The 25,776-nt window shown below is 46.5% G+C and overlaps 1 protein-coding gene across 1 annotated transcript in view; it reads right to left on the bottom strand.

Moving 5' to 3' along the window:
- FANCD2 (FA complementation group D2) overlaps nucleotides 1-25,776 on the bottom strand; it is a 1,182,674-nt gene that overhangs the window by 525,871 nt on the left and 631,027 nt on the right. The window contains exon 31 of the mRNA XM_069206781.1: nucleotides 593-721. Coding sequence (XP_069062882.1) covers nucleotides 593-721 — 129 coding nt within the window. The remainder of the gene's footprint in view (nucleotides 1-592; nucleotides 722-25,776) is intronic.

The following is a 25,776-nucleotide window of genomic DNA, read 5'->3' as shown; positions in this document are numbered from 1 at the left end:
GCCAGTTGTGGGGTGTAAAGATTACCATACAACTAAATTTAGCGGAGAGAGCACTGACACTGGGGTCCTGTTTAGCAGGATCCCAGTATACTATGGTCTAAACACACTGACACCAGGCAAAAATTGGGGCTAGCTATGGCAGAAACGTGCTACTTTCCTACAGTCAGGAGTTGTACAACTCGAAGAAAACTTAGACAAAAAGTCGAAAAGCAGCCAGTCAAAGATTGACTGAGGTGTAGCTCTCTTCGGATCAGCGCTGGCTGAGCTGATCGACACCACGTAATGGCGTGCAGAGGTACTGCTCGAGAAAAATCTTCAGATCCAGACTGGCACCTGGGGGAAATTCTAAGGTAAGGATCTGCAATTATACGTCTCTATCAGATTATGTTCCTTACTACATTCTACCCTTACAACTTAACTTATGTTTTTTTCTCATTTGAACTGCCTGATCCATGCTCTTCATAAACAAATAAAGAAAAGAAGAAAAACAAATTGCAACAAAGTAGAACACAATGTATTGTAGAAAGAAATCTTACTACAAAACCTGAAAAAAATAATTTTACATTGTGTAAGTTGAAGGAGGCAATGCTACCTGGAAGTAATTGTGCATGTTCTCCAGGTGGTTGCATAGTGGGTTTAGCAGCTGTACAGCACTTTGCACAACTTCCTTAGCCGACTTCTGACGCAGCTGAGAGAATCCAGTGGTCCTGCTTCCTTTTGTCTATTATTTTAAGATAGTTAAAAGATAAAATATTCAAATGGCATTACTTAAAATAAAGAATGTGACACTGGTGTTTTAATTGACAAAAAGCAAAGATACAGTAACACACAAAAAGAGTAACCAGATCTCCAAATTATATAGATCTGGTAATGTGTTTCGCAAGCATGAACAATTTACTTACTTTCCATAATACTTTGTCAGTTGGATGCTCAATCAAACTACAGATGCCTCACCTTTTGAAATTCCTTGAGAAAACAGACTGGATGTGGGAACTTTTCCTGCACACCGTAGGTGCCACCACAGGACACCGTGGCAGGACTGACCCATTTCTGGAAATGATGATTCAAAGCAATACATAGGTGACAACCTGCTTGCTTGCTTGCTTACTTCCGTTTTTAAAATCAACTGTTCCATCTTCAGACAACCATGGACAAACAGATTGGTAGTTGGACAAAATGCTGATAGCTAAACTTGGACTTTATGAGATATGAGACGACCCAACAAAATGGAGAGAAGGGAGGATGGTCAAGAATATGCTGTTAAATCAACCAGAAACAGAGCTGCAGAAGGACATTAACTTATTCTTCAGATGGATACTTCTAACTAAGATTGTTTAGCCTTTGAAAAGATAACAAGGCTGTACCTACCAAAAGGTGGTCGGTCTGAATAGCAGGACTTTACACCCAGAAGCCCAGCAGCACCAAGAGGGCAAAATGACCATCCCTGCAGATGTGAGAATCAATAGTGAAGCACAGGGGCAATATGTGGTTGGATGTCCACATAAGAGGCTGGAAAATATACAGCAACAGAACACCCTCTAGCTAAAGATGTAATGGCACCTTTGGCTCAGTGGAATGAGCCCAAAGGCAATTATGATGCTGCTTCTTTACAAAGGCATAGCATATCTTGATATAAAGAATGAAGGGTTCTGTTTCTGAACTAACCTTCTCTTCTTGACCTTGTGAACTCTGTACAGCGTTAGTCATTTACTCAGTGCTTGTGAGTCTGATAAACGCACAAGCTCCGAGTTCTCTTGAGGTCCAACAGTGAGACCTCTCTTCCTACTCCTTAGTCAGACATGGCAGAGAGAAGAAAATCAGATGTGTGACAGAATGTCCCACATGCAAAGGCAACCCTACTTTAGAAGAAAAAAAACCAGAGACTAAAGTACCAACTTGACAAGGAAGAAGGTGGTATAAGGAGGCTGCACTGACAGTGCTTGTAAAGATGTGCACATTAAGAATGAAAGGACCAGGCTACCACACTTCTGTGGCATAATGAAGGGCAAAGGAAGGAATACAGAAGTAAATCCTTTCAAGAAAACATGTTTCAAAGGTTAATTTGAACATAGTGGGGTTATAAGGCAAATACAAAAACACCAAAAATGAGGACAATTAACCTCTAACAGTTCCCACAGAAAAGCCTTTCAAGGAGAGTGTGAGATAACACACAGAAGTACACCAGAAAGCTTAGATTGAAACGGATCCATCAAACGGAGTTGCCAGTAGGCCACAAACTTTATTCAGTGTTGAAAAACAGTCTGGCTTTGGGCATGGGTGTTAAGCAGCCAAACAACCACCAGTTCCAACGGCAGGTAAAAGGCACTCATTTGGTTATGCTAAATGTCTACACCATGGAGGTGTAAGTTATGGATATTCAGGTGAAGAACTATGCACTGTTGTTGGCACAATATGTTCTCCCTAAGGGGCAGATGGAGTGGACGGCAGATGTTCAGACTCCGTAATTCAAAGCACCCTACTCTTAAAGCCCAGTAAGGAGATATCAGGATGAGCCAAGCCAGGTCCCTCCTGACCACTTTCAGCACTCGGGAAAGCAGAAGCAGAAATATCTAAAACATCGAGAGTTACTCGACAGCACAGGTCTCTCAGGTGGCCCTGTGGTGGGAAATCTATGGCACTGTAGGTGCAACACTGCAGGTTCTCAGCAGTAGCCCTAGTTTATTACAGCGCCTTGTACTACCTCTGGGTGCAGCCGCCACTTGTGGTCAGTTAGATGTCGTCTGTTGAGGGTGCTTGACCTGGCGATCATGGAGCCTGTGGGATGATTGCCAGTCGACAGAAATCACCTGTAGGTCCAACCAGCACTACCATATCAGTGCCTTCCAGCACAGCACACAGGACCCCACAGCTTCCTGCTTGTTTCAGGACCACTTTGAGGTCAAGTTGTCTGAACTGGAATGCCCTTGATGGAAGACAGGAAGGCCTTGTGGGTGAGCAGGATGCTATGCACATCCAGATGATGGATGAGGGGCATGTGCTTTACCAGACACAAGAGATGTCTGATGTCCATATTTTGTAGGATGACTCCCTAGGCAAGAGATGGTGTGTATGTCACCACTGTGAACTCTGGATAGGGCAGGTAGGAGAGTATGTTGCCAATCAGACTAGCAACCTTCATCCATCATTGAGGGTCCCCAGCTGCCTCTTCTGAAATACAGATGTTGTTGGAAAGACATCCCCAGTGCTAAGCCCATTTAAGGGGACGGTTCCACTTTAGAGGCCACATGTGCCAAAGGGCATGGTGAACCAGCATGATGCACGAAGCCAAGAGACCAACATGCCTCAAAACATATCAGCACCAAAACTCAGGAATGAGCAGTGGAATCATTAACTGAATGTCTCAGACACATTGTGGGGATGGATGGACTTTAAAAGCCACTATGTCAAGAACAGTTCCTATAAAAGGAATCCTTTGCATTCACCAAAACTTTGATTTTGGCTCATTGATAGAGACCCCAGGGAAGACAGCAGTGAGATTGTCGACTGCAGGTGGTTCGCAACTGACTGTGGGGAGCAAGCTCTCAACAGCTACTCATCAAGGTGCAAAGAGGACTCGTGACAACTGTCATCACCTTTACGAACATATCACATAAAGGTACACTGTTACAAAATTAAGAGATCCCAATGGGATCCCTAAGGTGAACATAGGTCAAACTAGGCACTTCTATAAATAGAAGCAAAGGCATGGGTGTGGGAGGGCCTTTCCTTTTAATTAAAGAAAGTGCCTAGATTGACCTGTGTTTACCTTAGGGGTCCCAAGTAATTTTGGAACAGTCTACATTTATGTGATATGTATAATTGTTAGGAGGCAGTACTCTCTACCGCGTTTATAAAAAAAACAAAAAAACATACCCCTCTTGTTTTGAAATCACCTTTACGAACACCCGGGAGACATACAGAGGGTGGGGGCTGGGGTCGAGGTGAGGTTAAAGGGTAGGACAGTGAATTGGAAGTGACCTGAAAGGAAAACAAAGCAGGGGCAACGGCTGCGGGACTGTATCACGGGCACATGAAAGCACACATCCTGCAAGCCCAAAGTCACTATCCAATCCCCAGTGTCTAGAGCTGAGATGCCTGGACCAGTCTGCATTTTTTCAATCTGTCCATCGAAAGAAAGGTATTTATGAACCAAAGATCTAGAATCAGTCTCAGCCCTCTATCCTCCCTGGGCACCAGGAAATAAATGCCATAGAGCTGTGTGCCCCTCTGGACTCTTTTCACAAGAAGTGTCTGCACTTTTTGCAAGATAACGGTGGCATAATCTACCAGAGTATGAACCAAAAGGGGAGGAACGGAAACAGGATGGCGTAACCATTCTGAACAATTTAAGATGCTCCAATCCCAGGTAACTGCATGCGAGCCGGATAGACAAAAACAAATCCTGCCCCCCATCAGCTGTATATGACAAAAGAAGGGAAAATCAGAGTTGCCAGTCGGTGAGCGCAGCAGCCGTCAAGGAAGAGAAAGAATGCTATCTTTGCTGATAGTTAAGGTGATTGTAGGAAAACATGCTCTTTTTTGCATTGTTACCCCCACTTTTTGCCTGATGTCAGTATGCTTAGACTGTTTTTACTGGGATCCTTTTAACCAGGACCCCAGTGATTGTGCTCTCTCCCTCTAAATGTGGTTGCCTAAGACCAAAATTGGCATACTGGTGCCCCCATATAAGTCCCTACTATATGGTACTTTAGTACCCAGGGCATTGGGGCATCAGGGGTTCCCAAGGGGCTGCAGCATGTATTATGCCACCCATGGGAGCCCATGCAAAATGTGTCTGCAGGCCTGCCACTGCAGCCTGCGTGAAAAGGTGCATGCCCTCTTTCACCACAGGTCACTGCACCAGGTCACTGTAAGTCACCCCTATGGTAGGCCCTCCTATCCCGGGGAGCAGGGGGCAGGTCCCAGTGTGTGCCCCTACGAACTCCAGTTCCATTACAATGAGCTTTGTGAGTGTGGCAAAGTCATTTTACCGATGTACTGGACCACAGGTCTACAGGGCCAGCTACATAATGGTAACTTCTAACCTGGGCATGTTTGGTATCAAACATGTCAGAATCATGCCCCAATATTGTTGCTAGTATTGGTTGTATGATTCCATGCAACATGGGGGTTCCTTAGAGACCCCCAGCATTGCGCCTACCAGTATTCTGGAGCTTTCTGGGCAGCCCATGCTGATGCCCCCCCTCAGACAGGTTTCTGCCCTCCGGCTGCTTGACCAGCTCAGGCAGAACAAAGGATTTCCCGAGGGAGAGGGAGGTAATACCCTCTCCCTTGAAAATAGGTGTTGCAAGCTTGGGAGGGGTAGCCTCCCCAAGCCACTGGTTTGCTTTGAAGGGCACATTTGATGCCCTCCTTGCATAAACCAGTTTGCACCAGCCCCTGCTCTGGTGTGAAACTGGACAAAGGAAAGGGGAGAGACCACTCTCCTGCCCATCACCACCCCAGGGGTGGTGCCCAGAGCTCCTCCAGGTGGCCACTTGATTTTGCCATCAGAATCCAAGATGTGCATAGGCTCCTGGGAACCTCTGAAAGAATGATCAGATAAGGCAGATGACTTCACAGCCCCCTCCTGATAGGTGGTCACCTTGCTAGGGGACCAAACCCCCTTCCAGGTCTATTTAGAGTCTCCCTCTTGGGTGGGTCCTCTTGATTTGACGTTCAAGATTCCATCAGGACTCCTCTGCATTGTTTACTTCATCTTCTGGCTACTGTAACCGCAAATGAACTCCACAGGAACCAACAATCTGCAACTTCAGAGATAACTCCGCTTTGCAACATTGTTTCCCCAGCTCTTTCCAGCAATTGCAACATTTCCCCAGCTGTGCATCCTCTGAGGTCCGAGAGACGTCAGCCTGCACCAAGAAGTAAGAAGGACTCTCCCTTGGACTGAAAGAGTCACTCCCCTGCATCTGCAGGTACTAACTGCAACGACGACCGGCTGCGTGGATCTGCTCTCCTCCGGGACTGTGTGGATCCTGCATCACAGGTGGAGGTCTAGAGTGGTCCCCTTGGTCCTCTCTGCCAGCTGTCCAACTTGGAAGATGGTGACCCCTTGCCTCTCCTTTCAGGATAGTATATCCCTGTGCACAACTCTTGCAGCTACCAAGGCTTGTTTGCTCTTGCTCCAAGGGATCTTTAGGTTCCGCGTAGCCCCGTACCCCAGCACTTCTTCGGCCAAACAGTCTCCTCTCTGCTGCTCCAGCAACGTGGGACTCCTCTTCAGGTGAGCTGACTGGGCCTCACTGCGACTTGCTGTGCCTGCTACCAATGGATTGCCTGTGAGTGCTGCAACTGCTTCTGGGGACTCTCCCGACTGCTGATGGTCACCTCGAATTCCCCTCCAAGGGTCTAGTCCCCTGGACCCTTGCTGGTCCTCTTCAGCCTTGCAACTCTTCTTTTTCTTCTTTTGAATTTGCCAAGGCTTGTTGGTGGTTCTCCGGCACCAATGACCCACTGCAACCAGACAGCTGACGTGGGACACCATCTGCATCGCTTCAGGGTCTCCTCTTCATCTCCTGTGCTGCACAGCTGGCTTTCTTCTTCCCCCGTCGAGCTGGTCCTGCATCCACAAGAAGGGTGGGTAGTGACTACTGCCAGGACTGGCCAGTCCATCATGAACAGGACTTAGTCCCCTTCTTTTACCGGTCCTCTTCTGCCAGAATCCACCTTTGAGTCCTCCCAGTCTGGTTTGGGTTTTGCACAATCCTTTTCCTAAGTCATCCTGTTAGCTTTGGGAAAAACCAGGTACTTAACTCTGCTCTCATGGTCGCTGGGGGTCACTCTGGTACTTGCCTCTTGGGGTTCCTAGTTCCGACAGCTCCCCTCTAATGATTCCACATCCTTGGGTGGGGGACTGTATCTCGCATTCCACTTTCTTAGTATATGGTTTGCTCCTCCTCAAGGGGCTTCACTATTTTCTAATACCTCTGCCAATGCTTGTTGTTTATATGCTCCCTACTGATTGCTATTGTGTATATAATTAGTGTGTAGTTACCTCCAAATGGGCGGGAGTGCCTATAAGCATTCTAATGTTGTGTTACCAAAATAAAGTAACTTTATTTTTGAAACACTGTGTGGTTCTTTCATGTGTGATATTGCTGTTTGACTATAGTGGTATTGCATAGGCTTTGAATGTCTCCTACATAAGTCTTAACTGCTCATCCACAGCTACCTCTAGAGAGCCCTGGCTTCCTAGACACTGCTTACACTTCACTAATAGGGATACCTTGACCTGAGATAGGGTGACAACACCGTAGGTAACCATCACACACAGGCCAGCATCCTACAGTTATGGTCATGGCCTCTAGCACTGCCTCATGCCCTGGAGCCAAAAAGGGGTTGAGCAGCTTGTTGGAGAGGTTGAAAGGGATCCCTTTGGCGATAGGCAAGGCCTCTTCAGTAGCCCTGCAACGTCCAATACTGCTGGTGGAAATGGTAGCCTGGAGAAAACAGATCCAATAAGTGAGATGCAGCATGGCTATCTCTGAAACGCCCCACAGTCAAATCTACCTTTTCAACAGAAAGCCTGGATCCATTGAAAAGAATATCCTCAGGGACACCTGCAAGTCACTGGGAGGTCCTGTGGTTATATCCAGGTTTAGTTCTCAACTATCACACAGGTCAGCATCGCACAGCCACAGCAGTTTACTGTGTCCCAACCAGCTGATAAAATGTACTTGGCCACATACTGTACATTTTGGACAGTCTAAGTGAACAATTTACTGAACTCATCTGGTAAAGCAAGCATGGCCTCATCCACTATATCTCAGAGGGCTGTAGGTATTTAAAGTGCTGCCCCAGAAGGGAAACAATATCCGGGAAACCTAGAGCCAGAGTGACTCCATAGGGAAGACACACTGTTCTAGTGCATCAATGTACTATCACACCCTATCCAGCATTGTGGTAGGTGTGGTATTAGGGTTTACATTACTGGCAGATGCCATTACAACTAGACTTTCTAGCATTGATTCTCGTGTCAAGAAAGCGGATTCTCATGGGGCAGGCCTATGCACCCAGCAACAGGTTGGCTCCATGGCAGTGCTAAGCAAGGAATTGGAGAATGACGCCATCAAAGTCTCCATCAGGGCCTCATTGAAGGCAGCAAAGTAAGTGCTTAGCTGTAAGATTTCTGCAAGCAGATCTGCCTTAGCTTCCATAGTAGGCAAGTGTAATTCTAGCACATCTGACAACTACTACAACGAACAAGGTACTCTTTTTGGTAGAGTGACCAAATGGGAAGTCTACCACAGTCTCAGGACAGGCGTCAAGGCCAACTGACAATCTAAGGCAAGAGTAGCATTTCGTCAATCTAAGTAGAGCCCATCATCAGTGTTGTGAGGAGGAACAAATTGCCCACCTCTTCAGTGACTCCATCAGAATCAGACAAACAGACTCCAGTCTTCTGTAATGGGCATTAAGGAAAGGGCACACTAAAGAGAGTGTTCCTAGTCTATGGGCTGGGCATTGATGATCTCGTAGAATAGCAACTGTCAATATTTAATGGAACTCTGCACCAGATCCAAAACTGCCTTTAGAGTCAACTCTAGTTTTTAGAGGTGAAGCAGGCTGGAAAGGGCGTGGCCTTTGGCAAAGCTGTGGAGGCATGGCCTTGCACTGGCAAGAGGCTGGTCGCTGGAATAGCAGTGGGTGCCGGTAACAGCCTACACAGTGGAAGACCAACAGGGGACTTAAAGAGATCCATGGGGCCCAGAATCATCATGTCTGAAGGCCTCTAGGTGCTGCAGAGTTGACGAGTGCCAGGAAAATTCAGGTCGCAGAGACTCCGACTGTGAAACTGGACTGGAGTCAGACAATAGCAGTTAAGAAGCAGCCATAGTGCACTGACTGCACAAAGCCTCCCTGAATCAAGAGTGATGGGAAGGAGTGAACTACTGCTTAGATTTTTGCATTTGCGTCCAGAGTTTTTCTTTGATTTAGTCACGGATTTACCCAAGGATGGCGACACGCATGTGGCCTGAGATTCAGATCATGAGCGGGCCTAGGACTATAAGCGTGACCAAACATGCTTCTTATGTTTGGCAACATACAGTTTTGCTTTCTGTTCCCTGACTGCAATAGGGTGCAAGCTCGCCCCAGGAGTTTGTCATTCAAGGAGTCTAAACAACGAAGACAGATGCTGAGTGGATCCTTAACTACAGGCACAGCACGGTCTAAGTCCTGTAATGTTTGGAGGAGACTTTTCCCTATTATACACTGTCAAGACATGTTCCCTATTATATACTATCATAGTGTCTGACAAATAGTTCAGGAGTGGAGATAAGAATCCCATCGAAAGGAACCGCAAAAGGAAGAGACGTCCGCGCACTGGGACTGCACCCATGCACAGCCCCTGCAGTCAGTTCCAGAGGCAGGGCAAGGCCGCTGCAAAGTCTGATGGTGCCACTTGATGGCACCAGCTTCCATATTCAATCTGGTGCAGCATCAAAAGGTAAAGAATCTTAGGTTAGAAGTACCCGTCAGAAACTTGCATCTTTTTACAGACTGCAAACTTCGCAAAGACAGTAATCAAATGTTTGTCAGGACCACCACACTGACAATTAGCAGATCTACACTTGCCGTTCTCCACGAATTGCTGTGGCTGCACCACTTCTGAGAAACAGACTAACACTGTGGTACTGTTTGGTTAAGTATGTGTTGTAAGACAAGACCACCTACGAATCTCTGCAACCGGATGAGGTCTTTTCAGTGGTAAATCTGGCGTCTCGTTACAAATATGCGCCATAGATAGAATGCCTCTCCATTCTTGTCTATTGACTCCCGGTGATGGGAAAGCCATAGGTATGTATAGCCTGGTTTAAGTTAAGTACAATTAAATATTTGTTCAGACATACATGAAGGAGCCTGGAGGAAATAGGACAATGGTAAAATGAATATCTTTGATGAAACCAGATAAATATATAGGCCTGGTACAAGAGCAAAGAGTATTATGTAGTTGCTCAGCAATCCTCTCATCAAAAGTAATAACATTCTTGACAAATGATTCATATGTCAGGAGTGCCTAGCTTCATAATAACAATCTTAACAAATAATTACAATCTTGACAAATTATTAATGTGCAGGGAGTGTCTAGTTTCAGATGGATTTACCTTTTATTAAAATCTTAAGGTTTTAATGTCCCGGAATGCAAGGCATAACACTTTGTTGTTTATTTGTAAGGCACAGCATGCTACTTCAGCTGCTTCAAAGTGTTTGAGAGGCGACGAGAGCACCATGTAGGCACTCCTGATCACAAACCTGCCACGGGAATTGTGGACTGTTCATCATTTTACTATTCATATCTTGTAATAATTCCTGAAAAATCACTGGACGGACTGGTAGTAGATGGAGTGGAACGAGGATCGCAACAGATTCTGTACCCTTTGTGTTCGGCAAGAGGTAGGAGATGAGCATGAGAGTCTAACGACCTACATGAGCACAGGCTAGTGGTGGGAGTAGAAGGTGCTGTGGGATTGAATTTGAGGCGGGAGATACCTTGAACTTGATAAAAACTTAGAGGCCTTGGGTGAAGTAGAAGAGGCTCGTCTTCATGCCGGGGTGAAATATGAAAATCCTATTTGAGTCTTGAGAGTAGCCCTTGGATGGGTCCCTATGGTAGGGTCAACGACAGACATATCTGAAAGTGGTAAACTGATACACTGTAAATGTTTCTTTAGTAGGCAATTAAACGTCTTTAGACATTAGTCTGTAAAATGGATTTTCAGAATATCTAGTTTAAATATTGCAGACATTCAGGTGGAATGTCAGCACACCAAGGGTTACTGGTCCAGGAAATCGTTCTTTCAGTAATATGTCACCAGCGCCACCATGTGGCACCATGCAGCTTCAACCACAACTCCAACCCAGACATGACATGACACCAGACTATACCAGGTGACAACTAAACACTGGTGTCAGTTCCTGATAATCTTTCTGCACGCTAATGGGACTTGCGCAGAGGAACCAAGAGAACAATAACAGTGACAAATACAGCAAATAAAATGTTTGCTTACCTTGGGATCTTATTTGCCTCAGCAATAACTCACCAGGGGATGCAGTGAGGAATCTGCAGACAGATTATACATCCATAAGAAGGAAAATGTTACTTGCACTGTGCGCGTCCGTTCATAGCATGAAGTGCTTTAGTTCCACATGCTCTACATACTCCTGTCAGCTAGTGCTGGGCTCGGAAGCATAGAAGCTGTTTTCGTTTGAAAAAAGTATTTCAAGTCACAAGGTGTAGCGCGACTCGTACCACAACTGGCAACAGTCATGGGCACTGACTCCATGTTAGATTCGCACAGCGGGTGAGAATAGTATGGAGTGGTGAGTAAAGGAATTATGGTGGATATGAGCATTGAAAATTAATAAAGAACAATATCTGTGATCTGTTACATCCATCTGAAGAGGAAGGTCGGTGTATGCGAGTCTACAGCACTACACGCTATGAACAGATGTTTGCGGGATTAGCAACATTTTGCATTCATAGCATGTGTTGCAGCAGATGTATAGAGTACAAAGCAGTACCCCTTTAAAAGTGGTGACTAGCATGTGGATGTTGCATATGTCTGAAATAGTGCCTTAAGGAGCATTTGACCAACCACTGCTTGTTGACACAATAATGTTTTGTGAAGGTGTATGCGGCTGATCAAGTAGCTTCTTTGTATATGTCAGATAATGGAATATTGCCTAGAAAGGCCATGGTTGCTGCCTTTTTGCATGTAGAGTTTGTCCTGGGGGTAACAGGGAGAGCTCTTTGTCAGTGTTTAGTTTTATGATAACAAGTCTGAGTGCACTTGACTAGCCATCTGGCGATGCCTGCTTTGGAGACAGGCTGGCCCATGTGAGTATTAGCAAAGGCTTTGAATAAATGGCCAGCTTTGCAAAAGGGCTTTATCCTGTGAATGAAGTACATGAGAGCCTGTTTGAGATCTAGAGGGTTATTCCTCATAAATGATTTACTGGTTCACCGTAATGATTGCAAATATCAATATTGATTCACTATTATGGTTTAATAATGTTTTGTCACTGCAATAATGACAATGATTCCTGCTAAAAGGAATCTAAATATGTTTTTTTACAAAACAAAATGATTAAACTCACTTGATATGTTGATTACACAGTGTCACCTATGGTATGTTCCATCGGCCAATGTACATATTTGGAAATTATTGCATAGTATTTAATAGTGAATGTGTAATAATACTGTTCCTTTTTCTAACGAAAAAGTGCTGACTGGACAATCATTTATTGAGTGTCATTATTATGTGCTAGTGACTGGTGATTACTGCATCCACACCACCTCGCTTGAGTAGGCCTTGGACTTCTCCACTCCACTACCCTGTGACAGTCAAGTGCTACAATGCTCAGTTCCAGTAAGGACAATTGTGGATCTCCTACTTGTGCAGGCCACACAATCAATAGCCCAATTTTCAAAAAGAGTGTAGGCAAAACGAAAAGTTTATTACCTGTAAGAGTAGTTTTGCAGCTTGAAGAATTTTCTGGATTCACGCGCTGTGCATTATTCCACCATCTAGTGGTTGGGTCGGGAATTTCTACTATTTCAACCAAAATTGAAAATTCTTTGTCAGTCTTCCTTTACTGCCTTTTTTTGTTGGTGGGCATTGACGGAACCCCCATTTGATGTCTCTTTGTGACACTGTTATACTTCCCCTGGATGTTCTCACCTTAGGTCGCCATCATCAGATACTTTATTTCTGCCGTTGGGTCTGGCTGGTTCTGAGGTGACATCTCCAGCTCATATGGAAAAATTGAAGATTTGCTGAAAAAACGCTCTTAAAAAGTTTATTAAGGCCTGGGAACATCATCGGCGGACAGCGGTTGGCGAAAGAAATAACAGGAAGTGCGAAACCTTTCCCATACTTCGACACAAGGCCGAGAATGCCCGGACAGGGGGCTCCCAGGTAGCGTGATGGAGAAAACACCATTCCAATTTGCAGAAATAGTCTTCACAAATATGCTCAAAAGGACAAGCATCCAGTGTTTAATCTCGGTCTTCCACTCGACCACTGGAGTGAAGATTGTAATGCCTGTGCTGTGTTTACACCGAAGACGCTGAGGGTGAGTGCAAAACAAAGAGTGGCTGACCACTCAATGGAAGGCCAAAAATTCATACAATACCTTAAAGATCTGGGACTTTCCAGTGATGAAGAGGAAAATGTCACAGAGGGAGAGGTCACGGAGGGGGATCGCAAGATCATAGAAGTTGAGGAAGAGCCACCATAGAAAACCAGAAAGGAGGTAAGCGAGTCGGACACCTTCTTATAGCACTGAGTCTAAAAAATCAGACTTGCCGTCCCAAAAGGGAGCCTTAGCGTTGAAACGCTTGCCGGCTGTAGGAATGCCCCTTGAAAAGTAGTCATGCAGAGCCCTCAAAGGGGGCTCCAGTGGAGAAAAAAACTCAGGAAAACCATACCTTGACAAAAGTTGTAAAGGTTAAGGGCACGTCATTGTCGAAGAGCTTTGACCCTCAAAGGGTCCGCCAAAACTCCAAATCAGAACAGTCGGCAAAGGAGATTTTCACATCAAAGAAGAATCACTCCACTACCAGTCCGAAGACAGAGCCCTCGTGAATAAAAGTAAGAAGAAAATGCTCAATGCTGAAATGGATGCTTAAATACAGAAAAAGAAGGAATTCAACAAAAGTGTAAGCAGGTTTTCGAATTTCACAAAAAACTTCAAGGACAAAGGAGGTTTCAGAGACAGATGTCGCCCCTCTCACACAAGAGCCTTAGGAAGAAGAGGAGGAAATCTACACGGAAGACGAGAAACAGACATTATATCAACCTTCAGAGGAAGATAAATATGTCAATGCAGTGGCAAGACTTGAAAATGGGGCACCAGCGGAGGTGGTGGATTCTTATCCATCCAAACCCTCTCCCCCTGATGATATTGGCATTTATAACATTGTAATAAAAAATGCTGTAGATAAACGTTATGTTCAACAGGAAGAGGACAAGCCCCAGTCATGCTACCTTTTTAAGACAATGATGCCAACTCAGTCAAAAAAACAGTGTATGCCCATGTTACCAAGTATTCTTGACAAAGCAGGGACGTGTTAAAGGAACCGGCCAACTGCAGAGCAGTCACACTGAAGATGGAGAAAAAATACAAGTTTTCAACAAAAGACCCAGCGTACGTTAAGGGTAATGTTCCAGTTGATTCTATTATAACATCTATGGAAGAAAGAGGGCAAATATCCCATCAATATCGGGCCTACTCCCAGACAAAGAAAGTAAAAGGATGGAAATGATGGGCTACAGGATGGAGAGGAGTGTGGCAAACCAATGGCGCATTGTAAATTCCAACTCTTTGCTAAACAGACACACTCATCCAGCATTGGGAGGAGATAGGAGAACTAATGAAATATCTCCCAGATCAGTTAGTACAAAAAAGGGCTGCTCATCTGATAGAGAGTGGAAACAATGTAGAAGTTCTCATCAGGGCTTCCCCAGTTGTACTCAGGCCTCTGGATCATAACAAAGCTGGCAGCACCAATAGCAAGGAAGATGTTCCTTTAGAGGATGAGTCAGAGGAAGAGGACAATCAGCAAGAGGATGTACAACCCCAGCTAATAAATGACTGTACTGCATCAGCACCAGCGTCCATAAATCCATCAGGGGTAAGAGACAACAAAAACTCACAATACCTTCACAGCACACAAGTGGGTGGAAGATTGACCATTTTTCTCCAGGAGTGGAGGAAAATAACAAGACAAATGGATACTAAATTCAATACAATACGGCTATTGCATCGAACTAGACAAACTTCCTCCAAAAAGGGGTCCAAGGGAAAGGAGTCATTCAAAGGAGGAAAAGGATCGACTTCTCAAGGTGGTCAAAGAATTGTTAAACAAATAAGCAATAGAACAGGTCCCAATTCAAGAAATCAACAAAGGAAATTACTCAACATATTTCCTAATTCCAAATTTAGACAGATTCCTGCGTCCAGTCTTAGACCGCAGGTTCCTAAACAAGTTCATAAAAACTCTAAAGTTCAAAATGTCAACTTTACAGGAAGTGATCCCACAACTGCAAAAAAGAGTTTTTTGGCAACAGTAGACTTGAAGGTTGCTTACTTGCACATACCAATGAATGCAAAGCGCAAAAAATACCTAAGATTTGTAGCAAACTGGAAACATTATCAATTCCAGGTTCTGGCCTTCAGAATAAAATCAGCTCCAAGAGTAATCACAAAATGCCTGGCTGCAGTGGCAGAACACCTAAGAAGAATGGGTATTTGTGTATATCCATAACTAGACGATTGGTTAGTCAGGGCACATTTGTACCAAAAATGCAAGTAAGACATACTCATTAAACATAGAGAAGTAATCTCCAGAACCAGCAATAACCACAGACGTCTCACATAAGGGATGGTGAGCCCATGTGGGCACTCTGAAATTAGGAGGTATCTGGAGGAAACAAGATGCAGTACAACACATCAAACTCTTGGAATTAACTCAGTTTTCCTAGCATTGAAAACTTTCCAGAAGTACATTCAGGGAAAGACAATATTAATTCAGACAAACAACACAACAACGTTTTAAATCAACAAACAAGGGGGGACTCAATCTCCCCCCTTTTGAGACTAGCCCAACAACTTTGGAAATGGGCAATTAAAAAAACATGGAACTTCAGGCAATATATCTGCAGTAAAGGACAACTGCGAGGTAGACCGACTAAAAAGGCATGTCTCATGCTACCACGAATAGGAGCTCAATCAAAAAGTGGTACAGAAGATCTTCAAAATATGGGGCACACTGACAATAGATCTGTTTACAACTCATTGGAACAGAAAATGCCAAATCTTTACCTCCCGACAGCTACATTCTCAATCTTGGGGGAATGCCCTTTCATTAAACTGGTCAGGGACAATTGCAAACGCTTTTCCCCAAATTCCAGTTATACAAGGTCAGCGGCAAATGCAAAATGAGTCACATGACCTTGATTCGAATTGCTCCACAATGGGCATGGCAAGTGCGGTACCCGGAAATTGTAAAGGAACATTTTTTGACACTACCAAATCGACAAGATCTGCTGTCAGTGGGAAACAGAAAAGTGCTGCACCCAGAACCTGAATATTTCAAACTGGTGGCATGGATCCTGAAGACATAGAATTAGGACACATGAAGTTACCAGAAGTACAAGTTACTTACCTTCGGTAATGAATTATCTGGTAGAGACTCTATCTAGCTGCAGATTCCTTACCTTAGAATTCCCTGACATCAGCTTGGAATCCGGGATTGTGTTCTGCGGAGCAGTATCCTGCACGCGCCGTGGGGTGGCATCGTTCAGATCCGTGTGCGTCGTTCGGTTTTGCGTGGCATCATTGGAGCCGTCTGTGACATCACGATCTTCTATATAGGCACCACCCCGGCGCGCGTACATCAGTTCTTTTCCACAACTTCCCAGAAGTGCAGAGTCATGGAAGAACTAACAATTATTTACTTTTCTTTCGTGAGTGCAAAAACATGTCCTTGAGAAACACATAATGTATATATACGCAGAGCAGGGAGACCTGGGTGGGTGTGAGGAATCTGCAGCTAGATAGAGTCTCTACCAGATCATTTGTTACCGAAGGTAAGTAACTTGTTCATCTGAGAGAGACTTCTAGCTGCAGATTCCTTACCTTAGAATAGATACCCAAGCTATAACTCCTGGTGGTGGGTTGCGAGAATATACTTTACACCAGGAAGTCCTGTAGGACCGAGCAGGCAAAATTCCCCTCTCTCCTCACCTGGCTATCCAGGCTATAGTGTCTTGCAAATGTGTGTAAGGAAGCCCACGTTGCTGTTTGGCAGATATCAAGTACCGGCACGCCTCGAGCCAATGCAGTGGTAGCAGCTTTTGCTCTGGCAGAGTGAGCCCTCAAGCCCTCTGGAGGCTGCTTCTTAGCCAAAGTCCAGCAATTTTTTATACAGAGAACAACCCAGTGCAAAATGGATAGTTTCTGGACTGCCGGACCCTTCTTTGCACCAACGTACCCCACAAAGAGCTGGTCGTCCACCCGGAACTCTTTTGTGCAGTCAAGTTAGAACGATAACGCTCTTTTTGGGTCCAGCCGATGGAGACGCTCCTCTTCCTTAGAAGGATGCGGTGGTGCAAAGAATGTGGGCAGGGTGATATTTTGACTGAGATAGAAAAGGGTCACCACCTTGGGGAGGAAAGAGGCATGAGTTCTGAGGACTACTTTATCAGGATATGTCGTGAGATACAGCAGTTTCGATGATAAAGCCTGCATCTCACTCACTCTTCTGGCAGATGTGATCACTACCAAGAAGGCTGTTTTGATAGTGAGCAGCGAGAGAGGACAGTTTTGTAAAGGCTCAAAAGGAGTACACATTAGAAAAGTGAGTACTAGATTAAGGTCCCACTGGGGCATAACAAAAGGCGTAGGAGGAAACATATGTACAAGCCCTTTCAAGAATCTCAGTACAATGAGAGACTTAAACAAAGATGGTTGATTGGGCAATCAAAGAAAAGCCGATAAGGCAGAAAGATAGCCCTTAGGAGTCCCTAAGCAGGAACCCTGTTGGGCGAGTGATCGAATGAACAAAAGGACATTAGATAGAGTAGAAGAAAGAAGATCAATAGACCTCTCTGTACAATATGAAACAAAACGTTTCCACCAGGATCGACTTAGTAGAGGGACGCCTGGCTGCCAGAATGACATCACAGACTTCAGGAAGGAGGTCATAAACCATCAACTGTCGCCACTCAACCTCCATGCATGAAGCCGCAAAGTTGCCAGGTTCGGGTGGAGAACCTTCCCATGCTGCTGCGACAGAAGATCCTCCTGAACAGGTAACCTGATTGGAGGACTGATGCTCATTTTGAGAAGCTCTGGATACCAGACCCTTCGTGCCCAATCCGGAGCCACTAGAATTACTTGGGCCCAGTCGTTCTTGATTTTCTTGCTAACTCAGGGCAGAAGCGGTATGGGCGGAAAGGCGTACAGGAGGCCTGAGCTCCACTCGCGATGAAAAGCATTGCCTAGCGATAGCCTCCTTGGAAACTAAAAACGTGCAAAACTGCTGACATAGCGCGTTCTCTGCAGAGGCGAACAGATCTAACCAAGGCTATCCCCACTGCTGAAAGTTCTTGCACCACCTCCGGATGGAGATACCATTTGTGATCCGCTAAGCATCCCAGGCTAAGTTCGTCCACCTGGCGTTTAGAGAACCTGCTTGGTGTTGAACCACCAGGGTTATGTCCTGCTGTTCTAGCCATGTCTAGAGACGCAGAGCCTCTTGACAAAGGGTCCACAACCCCACACCGCCCTGCTTGTTGCAGTACCACATCGCAGTAGGGTTGTCCGTGAACACCTACACTACCTTCCCTTTCGCAACAGGAAGAAATGCTTTTAATGCTAGTCGGATCGCCCAAAGGGACAGCAAGTTGATATGGAGCCCGAATTCCACCGGAGACCAGAGACCTCTGATCTCCAACTCTCCCAGATGGCCGCCCATCCCAGAAGTGATGCATCCGTCACTACTGTGAGATCTGGCTGGGGAAGGGAGAGGAGTCTGCCTTTGACCCTATCACAGTCCACTAACCACCACTGCAGATCCTTTACAGTTCCCTCCAAGATCTGAACCACGTCGGTATGATTTCCCTGATGCTTTGCACATTGGAACTTCAGGTCCCTTTGCAGAACCCTCATATGCCATCTGGCATGTTTGACTAATAGGGTGCAGGAAGCCATAAGTCCCAACAGCCTCAGAGTCTGTCTCACTGAAATCCAGGACAGAGGCCGAAACATCAGTATCATAACCTGAATATCCTGAACTCGCTTCTCTGACGGATTGGCCCGATACTGAACTGTATCCAGAACAGCTCAGATGAAAGTGAGCTTCTGAGAGGGAGCCAGGTGTGACTTCGGCACATTTATAATGAACCCCAGCGAATGCAGGAGGTTCACGGTCGTCTGGAGGTGGGTGAAGAGAGCCTGGGGTGTCGGAACCTTCAACAGCCAATCGTCTAGGTAGGGGTAGACTGAAATCCCTGACCTGCGCAGATGAGCTGCCACCCCCGCCATCACCTTCGTGAACACCCGCGGGGCCCTGGTGAGACCGAAAGGGAGCACGGTAAACTGGAAAATACTCGTGGCCCACCTTGAACCACAAGTAACGCCTGTGGGCGGGCAGGATGGGGATGTGAAAATACGCATCCTGCAAGTCCAATGCTACCATCCAGGCTCCTTGGTCTAGGGCAGACAAGACCTGAGCAAGAGTGAGCACCCTGAATTTCTCCTTTTTGAGGAAGAGATTGACGTCCCTTAAATCCAAGATAGGGTGAACGCCCTTGTTCTTTTTGGGAATCAGAAAGTAGCGGGAATAACAACAACTGCCTACTTCTGACATCGGGACCCTTTCTACAGCTCCCTTGGCCAAGAGAGCCATAAGTTCCTTGTGGAGCAAAACCAAATGATCCTCCATCAGCTGTTCTTTTATCAGAGGGGTAGAAGGCGGGAAAGACTGGAAGGGGAGGGAATAGTCCTTCCGTATGATCTGAAAGACCCATTTGTCCGAAGTGATGGATTGGCAGTGAGGGAGATGAAATTGAATCCTCCCTCCAACTGAAAGGACATGGTCTTACAGAACCACAATAGGAGGGCTTGGGCGCAGTGGAGGGGGGCTTGTGGTGGCCGACCTTTGGCCAGACCCTCTGGGTGTGACAGTACCATGACCACGTCATCGCACAGGTTGTTGTGAAGCCAGAGAACGGTGGCTAAGCGGCTGGCGTGGTACCGCGCCTCTTCCGAAGCCTCGAAAGGGACAGAAGACAGACTGCTGGCGAGCTGGCAGTGAGAGGCCCAAGGATCTGGCTGTAACTCGAGAATCCTTGAACCTCTCAAGCGCGGAGTCTGCCTTCTCACCAAAAAGGCGAGATCCATAAAAAGGCATGTCCATCAAACTCGACTGGACATCCCCTGAAAAGCCAGTAGGACGTAGCCAGACATGGCGACATAGGGCCACTGTTGACGCAATCGCTCTACCCAGCGAGTTGGTTGTATCCAATCCACACCTGACTGTAAACTTGGCTGCATCTCTCCCATCCTTGACAGCCTGGTTGAGTGTCCCAAACGCCCTCCAGGACCTGGGGCAGCACCTGTGCCACCGTATCCCATAAAGTATGGGAAAAACAGTCCAATAGGCAAGAGGTGTTTACTGACCCCAATGCCAGGCTGGAGGAAGAAAACAACTTGTTTCCAAGTTGGTCCAGCCTCTTGTACTCCCTATCCCGAGGAGCGGAAGGGAAGGCACCACGGGAAGTGGAAGCTTGGACCACCAAGCTCTCCAGGGTGGGTAGTTGCATGAGTAAACTAGGGTCATTTGGAGCAGGTCTATAGCGGCAGACGACTGTCTTATTCAAAGGAGCCCCTGTGCTGGGTTTGGACCATGTTCCCAGAAGGAGGTCGGAAGGGCCTCAGTGAAGGGCAACATTGGCTCCGATGTAGTCACCCCTGGCTGAAGCACCTCTGTCAGGAGATTTGTCCTGACTGGCACCGTGGGCAAGTCTATGTCCAAGACCTCAGCTGCCCTACGCACCACATAGCATAAGAAGCCCCCTGCTCCGTAGGCACAGGGAGAAGAGAGCATGCCAGTATCTGGAGAAGTATCTACTCAACTGGCTTCTCCTAGATCCTCATACCAGTCCTGTTCTTGCTCCAGTTCACACTCTAAAGGGTCCTCTAACCCCTCCCACTCCTCTCCTGTGCCTGGCTGTCCAAAATAAGGCTCAGGCAATGATCTGGGCCTAATCGGCACCGCCGGAGGCAATCAACGTTGCTCCAGATCATCCGGGATGAGGATGGGGCTACCACCAGTGGGCGCCGATGGTGGAGGAAGCGTCGACATCGGACCTGGTGCCGGAGGAGGTCAATTGAGTGGGATCCGTGCAGGGCTGGATCCGCTATTGGATCCTGGGGTCCCCAACGGCGCCGAAGCCACTGATGTCGAATCAGATGGGGCCACTGCTGACCCCACGGGTCCCAAAGTCTCACCCGAGGGTGCAGCCAGCTCAAAAACAAGGCACATAGCCTCGTAATGTTTTTTAATTTGAGTGGGGGTTGCTCCAGCCCCTGAAAAGGGTGGGGAAGAGCACTCGGAACGTCGGCGTTCGATAGATGCCTCGTCGGCCGACGGGCATGGCGAAGTCAAAGTCCGCTTGGACGACTTCTTTTTGTGCCTCTTACCTGAGTGCCCCATGACCTCGAATGCGAGGAAGAGGACTTGGGCCTCCGGGAGAGGTGCTGTAACCTCCTCCTAATGCAGGACTGTGACCTCTTCGGAGTCGCACCGACCAGTCGGAACACAATGTTGAATCGTGGTCCTGTTTGAGACACCAGAAACACACACTGTGCGGATCCATGACCGACATGGTGCTATGACATGCACCACACGGCTTGAATCCCGTCTTTCTCAAAGACATCTCAAGCAATCAAGGAAAGATTAGCCTCGACGAACGTCTAAGAAAAAAGGTAACTCTTTCCGGATCTCCGCTTAACTGGCACGGACGGAAAAGAGTGGTGCCTATGTAAAAGACTGTGACGTCACAGACTGCCCCAACGATGCTGACGACGCCATGCGAATCTGAACAACGCCACCAGACGGCGCGTGCAGGCTACTGCTCAGCAGAAAAAACTTCCAGATTCGAAGACGACGCCAGGGAATTCTAAGGTAAGGAATCTGCAGCTAGAAGTCATCATCAGATAAAACAATGCCAGTAGTAAGAGAAGCTTGGAAACCAATAACTAGGAAATTTTACAGGGCAAAATGGAAAGGTTTTTTAATTTGGTTTGTGAAAAATAAATTGAACAATAAGATCACAAAGGAAAAGACAGTGTTGAAATATCTGACCCAACTTTTACAACAAGGGCTAACATAAGCATCGTTAAAGGTCCACCTGGCTGTAATTGTGACCTGTACAAGAGGACAAATGGGAAGAGCTTTCTTTCCAGCACCAGTAGTTAAGAGATTCTTAGAGGGTGCAAAGAGAATAACACCACCAAGAAGATTACCAGCATCCACATGGAAACTGAATTTAGTTCTTACACAACTCTTGAAGAAATCATTGAGCCTCTACGCAAGGCTACTTTACAAATGCTAACTCCAAAAAGCTTTTCTAGATAGCTATTACTTTCCTGCGCAGGCTAAGTGAGCTACAAGCACTCACAATTCAAGAACCCTATTTTCAAATTGACAAGGACTCCCTCGAATGCAGAGTGAGCAGATGTTACTGGACCTCTGGCTCGACCCCTCAATTAGAGAGCCTCCAAAAACCTACCCCCACTGCCTTCGGCTACTTCCTCCATCCTTTTTTAAACTCTTCTGGGAGATGCTGGAATAGCTCTTGGATCATGTCCCACTGATTCCTGCTATAGTGGCTCATACTACTACCTTTTTATGAGCAGTAATCAGCTTTTTGCTCTCCTTTCCCTCAGCGGAGCATCACCCGTGGCCGGAGAAGAAGCCTGCTTGCGTTCTTCATTGATAAAAAAGGAAGTCAGGTTTGACATGACCTCTGATGCCACCTGGTCGTTGTCAGAATTTTTAAACTTTTTTTCAACCCAAGGTGTTTACCACTATGGTTTTGACAGCTCCTTAAAGACATCAGGAGTTGATTTTAGGATCTACTTTAACATAGGGAGGAATTGTAAAGTTCTCCTTCACCTGGACAGTGTCTCCATGAGAAAATCACCTTCCTCATGGAGGACTTGTGAAAAATCATGTTCCTCATGGAGCACTTTGTGAAAAGTGGCTGCTCATTGGATCTCCTTGTAGTAGGCCAGAGTGTTGTCTGGGGAGATGCCAATAAAGGATAATGATCAAGGTCTGCCTCACCTGGGGGAAATCAACGTCATAGTTGTCTCATGTGTCATCTGTGCGCCCTAGTTGGAATGGTGCATTATTATGGTCAGCAGGCCCGAAAGAGCTACCTTTGCCATAAGTGGAGCGGGAGGGATCCCATGAGTGGAGGCAAAGAAGGTGACGATGCAGGAGGTAGTGGTGTTTAAAGCAGAGTAGGTCAGGGTGGGGTGGTGGTGATGGAGGAAGAGGAAGAACAGGAGGTGGAATGAAGGGGACACGGCTGCTGCTCCTATCCTTGCATTTTTTTACGCTTGGGAGCTGGAGTGAGCTCTAAAGCTAGCTGTTCCTCAAAGGTGTTGTAGGAAGCATTGTTGAGATTTTACTCATTGAGAATTTACTGAAGTCGTTTCTGGCTTCCATCAAACTCCACCTGTAGTCTCTGTGGGATACTCATTGGAACCAGTTGTTGATGGAATTTTCAGTGCAGATGGATGTCTCGGGTTCAACAGAGACCTCAGCATCAAGGCTGGCCTTGGTGCTGGCATCAAAGGAGTCTCTGGCTTCGAAAATTCTCGAAGTTTGTGGAGGATCTTAAGGCTCAATGGTTAAGGAGAGTCAATGACTAGGGTCAGGAGTGGGGTCGGCTCAGACGCCTTTGACTGGTGCAAAACCGAGCCTAATGCAGCCGAGGTCCTGAAGGCTGACTGGTGGTCAGAGGGCTCGATGCCTGACTCTCATGGGGGTTGTTCTCTACCTCATATAAGGCCTCCTCTGAGGTTTGGTGTTGTGTTGGTGCTGACCATACGCAAAACCCTTGTGGGGGTCTTTATGGAGGGCCAGTGGTTGTTAGGTGAGAAGACCCTCATGTCCTTCTTCCTCCTGGCCTGAGTCTGAGGAAAAGACTACCTCTGGAATGGGTGATGGCTAATGAAGCAGAATGCCCAAAGGTCAGTGCTTAATTTGTTAAACAGTAACTGCCAGGGCCTTTCCTACTGGAGGCCCCTGCAGCTTGCATCACTCCCTGCCCCTGTCAAGCTGCCAGTGTCAGCACCAAAACAAATACTAACCATCACACTCCAACAAGTGACAATTAAGACTATTCTAGGCCAGATATTATTACTTGTTAATGTATTTGAATTATTTAATACTCCTTTGGTGTACTCCCTTAAAATGAGCAAAAAGTGCCATCATGTAGTGGACTGTCATACGTGCCACGCACAGGCAATCACAGGCTCAAATTAATTACTGCTGAAGGCCCAACAGCCTCACATTCTTTGACATGGAGCTGGGCCTGTTCTCATAAGATGCCGGGGTGTTGCATCTACTGATCTGCCCACCTTCTCTCTCATCAATTTTGGAGGGTCTTTTTCAAGCTGAAGGTAAGGCAGGGCTGTTATGAGGTGTCATTGTAGTCACGGAAGAGAAAGAGGTTGCAAACCTCGTGGTGGCCGGACTACAGATACTTGGTGTGGTACTGAGGATATGAAAAATTTGCTAATCAACTATCTTGGACTTATCATGTTGCCATATTTTCAGCTTCCCTAAACCAGAATGAAGATGAAGTCATACTGCAGCTTGACACTGTCACAAACCTGCTTTCAGAAACCAGCGATCTAGGTATAGGTAGGAGACAGGTCACAACCACTAACATGCATTTAAAAAGGTATTTAGAGCTGAATTTAGACTGCACAGCAGCATTTTGTAGTGACAGTGTTGGACGTTTATGATGAATTTCAGAAATTTCTCATGCAGCGTTAATGATATGAAATATGGGTACTGGAGGTCTACTGCACACATCCACACTGTGTGCTTCAGGCTTACTGGATTTATGAGCTGACTTTATGAAAGACAATCATCCTGAATCTTTCCTTGTTGCCTGCTAGTTTTCCATGTTGAAGTCTATAATAGGTCTGAACTACTCTCTGCCACTAGCAAAATGGCATATCTGGTTTCCTCTGATGGCAATGTTTAACAGCTGCTGTATGGAATTATTTATTTAAGGTTTCCTGAAGGGTGCTAATGGCTGGCTTCTTTCTCCTTTCCTTGTTTCCCTGCCTTGTTAGAAAGGTTTCTGTGGCTAATGCTGATGTTTCTCACAGAGGGGTATTAGACCTGTTGTTTGCTAGAATCTTTTGTGAATCTTTAAAACTCCTTTCTGTTCTCTGCATGCTAACATCGCCCGATCCCAAAACCTCAACATCATCTCAGACGCCACCCAGCTGATCCTCTTCCTCACCAAGGAGTCCGCCAAGACCTACCTCCACGAAGGAATGAAGGCCATCGCTGAATGGATGAAGAGCAGCTGCCTCAAACTGAATTCCGACAATACGGAAGTCCTCATCTTCGGCTCCACCCCCTCCGCATGGGATGACCTCTGGTGGCCTGCCACTCTCAAAGCCACTCCGACTCCCACCGACCACACATGCAACCTAGGATTCATCTTGGACTCCTCGTTATCCGTGACCCAGCAAGTCAACGCCATCTCCTCCTCCTGCTTCAACATCCTCCACATGCTCCGAAAGATCTACAAATGGATACCCACCGAAACCAGAAGAACAGTCACACAAGCCCTCGTAAGCAGCAAACTGGACTACGGCAACGGCCTCTACGCAGGAACCACAGCCAAACTACAGAAGAGGCTGCAATGCATCCAGAATGGCTCTGCATGCCTCATCCTGGACATCCCCCGCCACTGCCACGTCACAGACCGCCTGAGAAACCTGCACTGGCTCCCACTCAACAAGAGAATCACCTTCAAACTCCTCACCCACACTCACAAAGCACTGCACAACACCGGGCCAGAATACCTCAACAGACGGCTCTCCTGCTACATCCCGACCCGGCATCTCAGCTCCGCCGACCTCACCTTCGCAACCGTCCCACGCGTCTGCAGAGCTACAACCGGCGGTAGATCATTCTTGCACCTC

The sequence above is a fragment of the Pleurodeles waltl genome, chromosome 9 (genome assembly GCF_031143425.1).
Source record: "Pleurodeles waltl isolate 20211129_DDA chromosome 9, aPleWal1.hap1.20221129, whole genome shotgun sequence".
Lineage (NCBI taxonomy): Eukaryota > Metazoa > Chordata > Amphibia > Caudata > Salamandridae > Pleurodeles > Pleurodeles waltl.
The sequence above is the reverse complement of the archived record's forward strand: the minus strand, read 5'-3'. Positions and strand labels throughout refer to the sequence as shown.